Consider the following 13,316-nt stretch of genomic DNA (forward strand, 5'->3'; position numbering starts at 1 on the left):
TCTACATGTTGTTAAATGATTGATTTACTGGAATCAAACAATATTAATGTTAACAGCTGATGATTATTTCCTTTCTTCAGCTCTCACAAATCAAACTAAATCTACTTTTTTAAGGTTGTTTCCAGCAGCGTAAAGTCAGACACTACAGTATAGGCCTGCTACTGTTTCCTGTGGAAGCTTTAAATCAAATGTATTGTATTGACTGATGTGGAGGGACAGTCAGAGGACGTCATCAAGTTCAATGTTGCTACAATAACATGCATACAGTCCACTTGTGTTCTTGCTTTATAAGGACTTATTACTGGTATATGCAGTTAGACAGGAGCTGATGATGTGTGTATTTATTGTTTCATATATCTTTGTAATCAGAGTTCATCTGTAACTACTGAGTTTCTCTCAGAAGTTCACGTGTACCATCACCACATTAAAACACTGTCGGCTTTATGCACAATTTGATCCAAATTAAACTACTCAATTAAAAAAGGCTATAAAATAGTTTCACTTTACACCAAATGACATTTTATCTGTGTTGTTAAATGTCTGACAGCAGTTAAGATCTAACATCTGCTGCTGTTTAACAAGTTTGTATTTACTGTAAAAGAAGTCATATCAAAGTAAATGAGCCCTGATTCTAATCATTTAATACATTTGTGTTTGTGCGTCATGTGCACTACTAATGTGACAACAACATCAAAGAGAACTAATAGATAACTGAAACTATTGACATGTTGTTTATTGGTGTTGAATTGACTGAATATGAATGAAATTCAGTCAGTGTGAGTCAGTGGATGTAAATCCTCCTCCATGCATCATGTGTGCTGCTCTTCACTTCACTGCAGCTTCATGACGCCATCTAGTGGACTGATAGTAGAAGTACAGCAGCTGATGGCAGCTTTCTCTGACTCACACTATTATTACATAATCCATAAATTAGGGCTGGAAGATATGGACAAAATAATACATCTCAGTTTCCTTCAGGCTTGGGCTCAATCATGACTTTGATGGATTTGAAACATCATATATTTTTAAGACAGTGAAGCAGAATAGAAGAGCTGCAGCACCTGCAGGCTGTCATCATTATGCATAAAATACAGGTTATCACACAGAGCTGTTGACTATTAGTATCAGATGCTTCATGTTCATCCGGTTTGACTTTAATAATCAGTTTGAGCACAGAAAGGGCAGGAAAGTGGGCTCACTGATGTATCAGCTGTTTGTGTTTGTGATATCTGCTGACTCCCAGCACTTCAACTCTCTGTAACCAGAGATGATACATCGTCAACTAACACAAACCCACAACACACATCAGCCTGCAGAGTCATTTTCAATCATTGATCCAGACACTAATGATCTGATCAATGTTCTTACAGACACTATGTGTAAGATTTGAAGCTTTGTTGACTTTGGCTCTATCTGGTGGGAGGATGAAGAATGACAGTGAGCTAACAGCCTCCATGTGTTGGAAATATTGTTGAAATAGCTTCACTCTGCTTCTCTGTCCCTCTTTGTGTTTGGACTCATTTTACTAAAGTCATTAGTACAATTCTAATAACAATATTTAAGTATTTTTATCTTTTTTGTCAGCAGACAACAGACAGGTTTCACTTTACAGTTTGAACAACTCACCTAATTAACATTTATTGGAAACAGCTGATAAAATCTGCAGGGATGTTTGTCATTTCAGCAGATGTTCAGCAGTAAAACTAAGAAACAAGCAGCATGTTGAAGTGCTGACTGAACACAGATTGACCCTGAGAGAAATAACTCTGTCAGTCATTATGAGATTCAAGTGAAGAGAAGATGAAGAATGTTACATTTAGAGCAGAGGATTTAAAGTCTGAGCATTAGTGATGTCAACATGAACAAAAGTTCATATTCATGGATTTTATCACTATTATTATTATTCTTTGTTCTTTGTCTTCATTTGATTTAGGGAATAATTGTGCTCTCAGTTATGGAACTACGGTTCCCATAATGCTTTGGGGAATGTAACAGGAAGTATAGCATCATGGAATCAAATCAAATAATAATCATAAATGTTTAGAGCTTGTGAAATAGTTTGTGAATGTATAATCAAGTTCAACAGTGAAGTTTCAAAAAGTCTGAGAGACGAACACACAAATTTCCTCCCTGTGTTGCGACAGTGAATTGATCGATTTGATTCTGTTTTTCTTTTTAGCACAACTATAAACATTATTTAAAGACAAATGATGGAAAAGATTTATTCACACAATATTAATAAGACAAGAAAAAGAAAGAAAAGTAGCACAACTGTAGCTCAGGAACAGGCAGAATTAACAGACTATTCAACAAAGACTGAACTGAAAACTGGACTTAAATACAGACAGAACTAACGAGGGAACAGGGAACAGGTGACTAGGCAGGAGAACAGGAAGGGAGCCGATTGGCTGGGAGAACAAATGGAACAGGGCAGGGCTGACGAGGCTGATGCAGGACAGGTGTGGAGGGAAAAGCAGGCTGGGGAGGAGTACAGGAACACAGGAGGGACACACAGAGCAAACAGACAACCAAAACCCAGAAAACACAATGAGACCAGACAGGACTGTGACAGGACAATGACAATATGTGTCAGTGGTTTCACCACACACTCAATAATATTTAACCATAGTCAGTCAATTCCATCCCAGTCTGTAGACTTCTTACTCTTAAATGTTTTAACAAAGTCAATCATTTCATCTGTTCCCCTTATTAACATGGATTGTTTATTTACATTAACAGTTTTACTTTCCACATCATCTTTACTGCTAAGCTTAATAATCTCCTTGAGCTAAATTAGGTCCAATATTAACAATAAATCATTAAATTCATCTGCAGCTAAATCTATTTCATTAAAAGTTGTATTGTGCTTTGTCAGGAAATAGGTTGGGTAACCTGCTTTTCCAGTTCCATTTTTAATAATATCAATCAATACATCAGTGTTGGTAATCCAGAAAATTAACTATGTAATTGTTAATCAAATACAGATTTTTGTCATACCTTTCAGATCTTAGCAGGACAAAAGATGGCGACACCTACAAAGGTCCTCTTGGAGTGTTTGGAGGATTTGCGAGCTGATGACTTTAAAAAATTCAAGTGGTACCTGTGTCAGCGTGGGGAGCTTGAAGGCTTCAAAACAATCCCACAGAGTCGACTGGAAAATGCAGACAGAATGGACACAGTGGATCTGATGGTCAAGAACTACTGTATTAACACTATTAAAGTGACCAGAATGGTTTTGGGGAAGATCAATAGGAATGATCTGTTGGAACGTTTGCCACAAACCATCTCAGATCCTTCAGGTAAGTCATAGAAAGATTAAAAATGTGATGTTACAAAGATATTTAGAAGTGCTCAGTCAACAGTCAGTGGACTTGTTTTAGATTCTTCAAAGTGTTTCTTCTCTCATCCAAAAGTCTTCTTTAGTTCTGACTGACTGGTGGGAAGTCACAGGTGTTTAACCTCTGCAGGGCTGTTTACACCTTAAAGCTGTGTTTAGACACAACACAAAGCCAATTTTCACCTTGTGTTACTCGCACAAGATTTACTGCTGGATCATTTGTGTTTATTTGACCCAACAGCCAAAATACCAGCTGTACATTAGCTGTTAGCCAGCTAGCAACAGACACACCAACCGTGTCTTTGGGAGTGTGCCTCTGTGTGTTTGTGTTTAGTTCAGCCTCTGACTGAACTCAGAACTCAGCAGGAACTCTGGTTCTTTCTATTATTTCCCTCCAGTTTCTCTCCTTTTTCTCTCTCCTCTCTGTACGTTCAATACATTCATAAAGCCCAGCGATACGCACTGCGTGAAAAATTCACTTTGTGTTCTGTCTGAACTCACCATTATTAAGCCACATGTGGGTCATTATTCCATCTGCCTGTCAGTCGTTAGAGTCCCATGAGTCCAGGTGTGAATGGTTCTTAAGGCGTCAGTGTGCTCCAGCTGAAGCACGTGTTGGATAGTCGGACCTCCTCTAGAGGGTGAAGTCCAACAATTTTTGTTGAACTGCTCCAAAACCAACAATCACACCCACTTTACTCTATGATTGGTCAACTGTGTGGGGTTGTGACAGTAGGCAGAGTATACTGTATACTGAAACTAATTTCCCTGCAGTGTTTGTCTAAACTCATGTCCTGTATTATTAATTCCTGCGTTAAACCAGCTGTTGCTTTCCTTCCTCTGAGAGAACCTGAACTTGTATTAAATATCATTTAGGTTCAGCAGCTCATCCTCAAAGTGAGGGGAGAACAGTGGAAACACAAGCAGAACCAGTAACAATGGATACACGTTGAGTTCCTGTAGTGGAAACAGCATATGTTATCTTTGGACATCAACCAGGCTGCTGTTTCCCCTTGTTTCCAGTCTTTGTGTTGCAGGTCTCCATAGAATGAGGGGGAGACATGATAACTGTTTAAATTCGGTGATAAAGGTGAACATTCCCAGGAAGTGTCTCCTGGAGGGGATTTATGGTGTTGCACTCACATGAAAAGTGACAGAAGTAGCTGTGCAATGAATTTTAAAAAGGAAGCCTGAGAGAGAAGTTTCTCTCCTCCACAAACCTGAGCAATCACTGTGTAAAGTGGGAGTGAATGTTGGATCATCAGGTTCAGAACAATCCAACAAAAGCTCCAATGTTGGAAACGTGCGGGGTGACAGAGTTTCAACACTGTTCAACAATTCAACAAGCAGTTCTGATTAAACAGACCCTCTGCTTGTTGAATATTATTAAATGATCTTTCCATAATACTGTGAAATGCCAGATGAGGACATGAAACTCCAATGACCTAAACAGATACTACATATATAGGAAAATACTTTTATGATTAATATTTTCTATCACATCTTCTCATTTCTGTCAATTGTTGTTTCTTCAGAGATTCTTATTGAGTGCCAGTGCAAACTGAAGTCCAACCTGAAGAAGAGGTTCCAGTGTGTGTTTGAGGGGATTGCTAAAGCAGGAAACCAAACCCTTCTGAATCAGATCTACACAGAGCTCTACATCACAGAGGGAGAGACTGCAGAGGTCAATGATGAACATGAGGTCAGACAGATTGAAACAGCATCCAGGAAACCAGACAGACCAGAAACAACCATCAGACAAGAAGACATCTTTAAAGCCTCACCTGGAAGAGATGAACTAATCAGAACAGTGATGACAAAGGGAGTGGCTGGCATTGGGAAAACATTCTTAACACAGAAGTTCACTCTAGACTGGGCTGAAGACAAAGCCAACCAGGACATACAGTTCACATTTCCATTCACTTTCAGAGAGCTGAATGTGCTGAAGAAGAAAAAGTACAGCTTGGTGGAACTTGTTCATCACTTCTTTACTGAAACCAAAGAAGCAGGAATCTGCAGGTTTGAAGAGTTCCAGGTTGTGTTCATCTTTGACGGTCTGGATGAGTGTCGACTTCCTCTGAACTTCAACAACAATGAGATCCTGACTGATGTTACAGAGTCCACCTCAGTGGATGTGCTGCTGACAAACCTCATCAGGGGGGCACTGCTTCCCTCTGCTCGCCTCTGGATAACCACACGACCTGCAGCAGCCAATCAGATCCCTCCTGAGTATGTCGGCATGGTGACAGAGGTCAGAGGGTTCACTGACCCACAGAAGGAGGAGTACTTCAGGAAGAGATTCAGAGATAAGAAGCAGGCCAGCACCATCATCTCCCACATCAAGACATCACGAAGCCTCCACATCATGTGCCACATCCCAGTCTTCTGCTGGATCATTGCTACAGTCCTGGAGCATGTGTTGAAAAGCAGAGAGGGAGGAGAGCTGCCCAAGACCCTGACTGAGATGTACGTTCGCCTCGTGGTGGTTCAGTCCAAACTGAAAAATGTCAAGTATGATGGGGGAGCTGTAACAGATCCACACTGGAGTCCAGAGAGCAGGAAGATGATTGAGTCTCTGGGAAAACTGGCTTTTGAGCAGCTGCAGAAAGGCAACCTGATCTTCTATGAATCAGACTTGACAGAGTGTGGCATCGATATCAGAGCAGCCTCAGTGTACTCAGGAGTGTTCACACAGGTCTTTAAAGAGGAGGACTGTGGGATGTTTCAAGAAACGGTGTTCTGCTTCATCCATCTGAGTGTTCAGGAGTTTCTGGCTGCTCTTCACGTCCATCTGACATTCATCAACTCTGGAGTCAATCTGCTGGCAGAAGAACAAACAACATCCTGGTGGTCTGAAGGGTTTGGAGGCAAATCAACACGTTTCTACCAGAGTGCTGTGGATGAGGCCTTACAGAGTCCAAATGGACACCTGGACTTGTTCCTCCGCTTCCTCCTGGGTCTTTCACTGCAGAACAATCAGACTCTCCTACGAGGCCTGCTGACACAGACAGGAAGTAGCTCACAGACCAATCAGAAAACAGTTGAGTACATCAAGATGAAGATCAGTGAGGATCTGTCTGCAGAGAGAAGCATCAATCTGTTCCATTGTCTGAATGAACTGAATGATCGTTCTCTAGTGGAGGAGATCCAACAGTACCTGAGATCAGGACGTCTCTCCACAGATAAACTGTCTCCTGCTCAGTGGTCAGCTCTGGTCTTCATCTTACTGTCATCAGAAAAAGATCTGGAGGTGTTTGACCTGAAGAAATACTCTGCTTCAGAGGAGGCTCTTCTGAGGCTGCTGCCAGTGGTCAAAGCCTCCAACAAAGCTCTGTAAGTACACAGATAGTGGGATTTATTCATCATTATTTAAATACTAAGCTATCCTTTTAACAAAAATGAATTCTTGTTTTTTTCCTTTTATTTCCTCTCCAGGCTGAGTGGCTGTAACCTCTCAGAGAGAAGCTGTGCAGCTCTATCCTCAGTTCTCAGCTCCCAGTCCTCTAGTCTGAGAGAGCTTGATCTCAGTGATAATAACCTGCAGGATTCAGGAATCAAAGAGTTGTCTGCTGGACTGGAGAGTCAACACTGTAGACTGGAAAATCTCAGGTCAGAACAAATTCCCCATTGTTTTAGAGGCATTTTTCTAAACTATAGCCTCTCTAATGTCAGGACTTCTGATTTGCAAAAGTTTTCCACCAGGATTTTATGTTTCAAACAACAGAAAATGTTTAAATTTTCTAGTTTATCTTTCCTTGATTCAGCCTTATATATTTTACAGCACACATATATGAACTCTGGCTGAGACAGAGTGACAAATATTTCCTTTGATACCATGTGATTCATATCATTACATGTCTGTTCATCATTAAACTTTCACATCTCCAACATGTTTAGAATAGAACAGCAAAGATTTTAACCAGTGCTGAGAGTTGAATTTATATCCAGCATTACCAAAAGTCCAAAATTCTGACTGGCAGAAGTTTTCCACCAGGATTTTATTTTTCACAGGAAAGAAAATGTTTGAATTTTCCAATTTATCTTCTTTGATTCAGCTTCATATACTTTACAGCACAGATATATGAATTCTGGCTGAGATAGAGAAACTGATCATTGCTTTGATATCAAGTGATTTAGATCATTACATGTCTGTGTATCTCTGATTCTGTCATATTTAACTGTCACATCTCCAATATGTATAGAATATAACAGCAAAGATTTTAACTAGTGCTGAGAGGAGAATTTATATCCAGCATCATCTTCATGTTCATTATTTCCTCTCCAGGCTGAGTGGTTGTAACCTCTCAGAGAGAAGCTGTGCAGCTCTGTCCTCAGTTCTCAGCTCCCAGTCCTCTAGTCTGAGAGAGCTTGAGCTCAGTAATAATAACCTGCAGGATTCAGGAATGAAAGAGTTGTCTGCTGGACTGGAGAGTCAACACTGTAGACTGGAAAATCTCAGGTCAGAACAAATTCCCCATTGTTTTAGAGGCATTTTTCTAAACTATAAGGTTCAGCCTCTCTAATGTCAGGACTTCTGATTTGCAAAAGTTTTCCACCAGGATTTTATGTTTCAAACAACAGAAAATGTTTAAATTTTCTAGTTTATCTTTCCTTTATTCAGCCTTATATATTTTACAGCACACATATATGAACTCTGGCTGAGACAGAGTGACAAATATTTCCTTTGATACCATGTGATTCATATCATTACATGTCTGTTCATCATTAAACTGTCACATCTCCAACATGTTTAGAATAGAACAGCAAAGATTTTAACCAGTGCTGAGAGTTGAATTTATATCCAGCATTACCAAAAGTCCAAAATTCTGACTGGCAGAAGTTTTCCACCAGGATTTTATTTTTCACAGGAAAGAAAATGTTTGAATTTTCCAATTTATCTTCTTTGATTCAGCTTCATATACTTTACAGCACAGATATATGAATTCTGGCTGAGATAGAGAAACTGATCATTGCTTTGATATCAAGTGATTTAGATCATTACATGTCTGTGTATCTCTGATTCTGTCATATTTAACTGTCACATCTCCAATATGTATAGAATATAACAGTAAAGATTTTAACTAGTGCTGAGAGGAGAATTTATATCCAGCATCATCTTCATGTTCATTATTTTCTCTCCAGGCTGAGTTTGTGTAACCTCTCAGAGAGAAGCTGTGCAGCTCTGTCCTCAGTTCTCAGCTCCCAGTCCTCTAGTCTGAGAGAGCTTGATCTCAGTAACAATAACCTGCAGGACTCTGGAGTGAAGCAGCTGTCTGCTGGACTGGAGAGTCCACACTGCACACTGGAAACTCTCAGGTCAGGATTCATCAACCAGATGAACATTTAACATTTGAATGATGTCAGAGGATGCATATTAAACCTGTGTAGCATTGTCTCTGCTAATATGATTTGTCAAATCAGTTTTTACTCAACTTCAGCAGTAGAGAATTACTGATTTTTATTATTTTCTTCTATTTTTGTTGTTGAATTAATTAATACCACAGATGATTTTATAAATTTTGGTAACACTTAATTTTACAAGTCCGCAAATTTCATGGTAATTATGTGATAATTAGCAACTAACGTCTTTGATTTGTTGAGAGAAAATGACTCTTTCTTTTTCCTGTCATGATTTCATTGTGCATGCATCACCAGCCTCAGGTCACCAGCTGGCAGTGCTGTGCGTTTAGGCTGCTGAGGTGGGGGCAGCAGGTTGAACCAGAATCGACTTTTGGGGAAACACAACCTGTAATGCTGTACAACCTTGTCATGGGGGAGACAGAAACATTACTAGGTAGAGGTCGAGGACATTTCTCTTCATTTGATAACGTTAAAACTAAAGTTGGGCTTTGCTGACAGCTTCCCGACTCATTTTAAAAAAGACGAGAGAGAGAAGCAGTGGTCGAGCGAGCTAGAAAGTAGATTAGGAGAGTGAGCAGTGGTAGTGAGAAAGCTGGTGAATGAGAGGAAGAAAACATTATTTTCTGATTGTTTCACGGCAGTTACAAACACACCCACCCGGCACCTCCACACTAGGGGTGTGCCCGAATACAAATACATTATTCAGCAAAGCACAAATAGTGTTTTTTTATTAATATTTGTTTCATACAAATAATTTAAAAATCATTTTATAAATATCATACGTGTACTATGGGAGTAAGGTAAAAAGAAAATAGAATTAACATAGTTTCAAATGTTTTTTTTCCATATGTTTTCATGTATGAAAATACCCAAATTATACAACAGATAGTTCCGAACAAGCAATCTGATTGGTCAACTAGACATTTAGAACGAGCACAAATCAGCATGACAGCACACATAGCCGTGCTCAAATGAAAAAAGCGTCTCACTCAAAATATTACTCCCCCATTCATTAGAACTATAAACCATGATGTCATATTTGTTTATGTCATTTTCAGCCACAACTGTAAGGTTTGAATATATATATATATATATATATATATATATATATATATATATATATATATATATATATATATATATATATATATATATATATATATATAGTTAAAGTTAGTTGGCTGACTCAGTAGGGACAAGAAATCGTCTCTGTTGCTAGGTCATTATTAAGGGTCGGGCCTACTTGCTGGAGTAGTAAACTAGTTTCATTATGTAGGAGTCTACAGACATAACTGATTGTTTTCCAGGTACCCATAATATGATCAATTTATATCTTTTTTTGTTGTTGTTATACAACAGTTGTTAACTGATGTATAATTGCAATATTACTTATATTGCAATATTGCTTAAATGCACACTGTAAGCAGACTACTTGATTTTCTATCAGAGAATTGTTTAAAAAGCATTTGTATAGGAATGATTCTGTCCCGACTTTTTTGATCCATACAAGCGGTTTCCACTGTAATTACGTAATAATTAGCCAGTAACTTCTTTGACATTTCTTTGAACTACATTTTTCTTTCTCAGAGCTGTTTCTTACAACGTGCTGTCTGACCACGTTAGAAATCAAATGTTTTTATCGCCTTTCTGTTCAGTAATTGTTTGAGTCACGGAGCGTACTCTTCATACGCCTGCATGCACCGAAGTGGAGCGTCTGTATCACAACAGTTCAGGACAAATACATGTACATGTACACCCCTATACTTACACCTAGTTGATAATGCAAATGTAGGTGACTTTTTTCTTTCTTCACCAATATACTATATATCCCTTATTTCTGCAAATATTTGGGAAATATTTTTCTTGAATTTAATGTACATTTATGTAAGATACAAATTACAGATGTCCCCTAAATGCCCCATGATGCAGACACTGACTGTAAAAAATATGGACGTAGTCACGGTGATTTGACCATCGCCATCTTGGATTTGGCCATCGCCATGTTTGATTTTTGGAGCCAGAAGTGACCATATTTGGAAGAGAAGAAGAACCATAGCGCTAGCTGCTAGCTTGGTTAGCATGGTGCACATATAATCTATGATTAACAGTCATAATGTTAATGCTAATTTTCGCTAGCGAAAAATAGGCCTAAGACCGTTAAAACAAAATTTACTCATTGGAAAAACTGATCATCCGACTCATTGATGGGTCTTTTATTACAAAAAACACCGAGCAAGACTTTGTTCTAGGTGACCATAATGTTACAATTAACTTTAATGAACTGAAAACACACTGTGAAATAGCAGCAGCTATGCCTATACGCCATGTTTACGTTACTTAAGCAATGTTGTCACCATGGCAGCGACTTGTCAATCACAACATAGCCATGCTCTAAAGCATACGCTTCTTTATTGTCTATTTTTTGCAGCCGGTGGAGTCGCCCCCTATTGGCCATTAGATAGAATGAAGGTTTTTGGCACTTCTGCATTGGCTTCATTTTTCAGCTCTGGATGTTGCCGCTTGGATGCAGATGATGGAGACTGCACTCAGTAGAAACTACAATTTACCGATGTTCCCTAAACGCCTCACATGCAGGCTAGTGGTAGATGCTAGCGGTAGATGCTAGCGGTAGCTGCTAGCTAGGCAGCTATGCACAGAGAAGTTTCTAGTCTCCCTTCAGTTACTGCAGCGCAGCTACTCAGACGTGTGTTTGGCTAAAATGAGTTAGTTTGGAAAGAGTAAAATAAGGCGTTTTTAATGTCAGATTTAAATAAGTTGAAACCGAGTGGAGCTGGCGTGTTGCCAGAGAGAGAAAACTGCTAAGCTGCAGAGCGGCTGTGGAAAAAGAATCTTCGGGACTCCGGCGGGCGTTTCCCTCCAAATTAATGGATTATCCTGGTGAGTTAGCCACCCGAGGTTAGCTGGTTAGCATTAAGGTTTTGTTCCAAAATCATTTAATGGTGTGATAGTTTACCTTGAAAGGTATGGTGAAGCAAAAAGCCAGTCAGGATATAATGTTTGTGTGATGTGATGAGAATATAGCTGATGCAGCTTTTTAGCCGCTAACCACTGTAGGCTTAATTACAGCCTAGAAGCTAGGCTAAGTGCTACATGCTAAGCTGCTGTTGTAGCGCTGGGAAAGCACGTAAGGCAGTTTGTGCTTATTTGAAATGGACTTAAAAGCTAATGTGTATGTACTATAACATGTAAAAGGCCTGATATGTGCATTCATTTGAAATGTACATGTACAAAAAAAGGAAAAGAGACAATTTAGTTGAGAAATGTTTATGGTAACACTTTCTATGAAGCCCATGTCTATAATGCATTATAAACATACTTATAATGTGTTATAATCTGCTTCTAGCACTGTATAATTATAGTTATAAACACTCATAAATATTCATAATGCTTTATAACAATAATCATAACACATTATAAATCATTTTATAATGACTTATAAGGTCAAGAATCATAATACTTCATAACTGCTGGTCACTCACTGACATGTTTTACAAGGATCATAGTGTATTATAATTCTCATAGTTGTAATACATTATAATCATTTTATAATGCATCAATAATATAATCAATAATATAATGCATTAAAATGTGGTTATAAGTGACTCTAACTGGTCATTGGGTGCTTTAAGTGAAGTAATGTAACTTTTTGTTCTACATTGGACAAGAGTGTTGCCTCTTTGTGTTTTTTCTTGGCTCTGGTGCTGCTACAGTTAGCAGGGTATCTACCTCTCTAGTGTCTCCGTCTCCATGGTAACACACTCTGCTTCAACTGCCAGAATCACAAAGCTAGCTAATTTTATGATGTTTTAGGCATTTAAGTTATTTAAAAACAGATTTGTTTTACTTCTTTCAGTGTTACAGATGAAGTGTCTTTGTCTTCTGTCTCTTTTCCTGCATCTCCTTCAGGTTTTGTGTCAGGCTAGCAGGGTTGGTTGGTTTGTTCCCTGCTGTCTCTGTGGTTTAGATGTGCTGAGATCTTCTTTTTTGGTGATATAGTAGATATTTTTTTGCTATTTGTCTTCTTTTCAATTCCTGCACCTTTATGTTGATTTTCACAGGTTGTCGGTTTTCCTCTGTTTCGTTTTTTCATCAGAAAGTTGAAGATATTTCAGGAGCTCATCTTGTGTGTGACCTTACTGCTCTCTCTGTCAAATTCAAATAAGCTTTATTGACAGATCAGAAACCTATATTGCCACATCAGCACAGATAATTATAAACAGATGATTCATAATTATACAATAATATGCAAATATCAACAATAATATGAAATACAATATAATAAAAGGCATTTTTACAGATGTAATCACACAGAAACATTTACTACAGAGCTTGTTTCTCTCAGATTATGAGAAGACTTAATATATTTTGCAGCTTTTACTGCACATTGACTTTTCTCCCCACATAGATAGGACAGTTTGTGAAGATCAGGGAGGTGGATAAACTCAGGATATATATGATTGATATGATTTATATTTGTCCCAGTATAACAGGAAGCTGTTTTCTGACAAAGTGAAGGCAGCCTGGCCTCCCCGGGGAGCCTGTTCTGCCTGTGACGGCCTGTTTCTATGGCCAGACTGTGTCCACTCAGTCTGTACAT

The 13,316-nt window shown here is 38.7% G+C and overlaps 3 protein-coding genes across 9 annotated transcripts in view; 1 reads left to right on the top strand and 2 right to left on the bottom strand.

Annotated features, from left to right (window-relative positions):
• Nucleotides 1-13,316, bottom strand: part of LOC137176846 (NLR family CARD domain-containing protein 3-like) — a 376,610-nt gene that overhangs the window by 257,541 nt on the left and 105,753 nt on the right. The window lies entirely within an intron of this gene.
• LOC137176844 (NACHT, LRR and PYD domains-containing protein 3-like) overlaps nt 1-13,316 on the top strand; it is a 277,333-nt gene that overhangs the window by 244,238 nt on the left and 19,779 nt on the right. For 5 of the 7 annotated variants that reach the window (XM_067582816.1, XM_067582817.1, XM_067582821.1 and 2 more), the window contains 3 exons: nt 6,773-6,946; nt 7,623-7,796; nt 8,480-8,653. The exons of 1 other annotated variant lie outside the window; for it this stretch is intronic. In XM_067582816.1, coding sequence (XP_067438917.1) covers nt 6,773-6,946; nt 7,623-7,796; nt 8,480-8,653 — 522 coding nt within the window. The remainder of the gene's footprint in view (nt 1-6,772; nt 6,947-7,622; nt 7,797-8,479; nt 8,654-13,316) is intronic. One more of the 7 variants, XM_067582818.1, reaches the window with a different exon arrangement.
• LOC137176849 (NLR family CARD domain-containing protein 3-like) overlaps nt 1-13,316 on the bottom strand; it is a 232,215-nt gene that overhangs the window by 174,464 nt on the left and 44,435 nt on the right. The gene's annotated exons all lie outside the window — the stretch shown is intronic.

Source organism: Thunnus thynnus, chromosome 24, assembly GCF_963924715.1.
Source record: "Thunnus thynnus chromosome 24, fThuThy2.1, whole genome shotgun sequence".
NCBI classification, from domain to species: domain Eukaryota; kingdom Metazoa; phylum Chordata; class Actinopteri; order Scombriformes; family Scombridae; genus Thunnus; species Thunnus thynnus.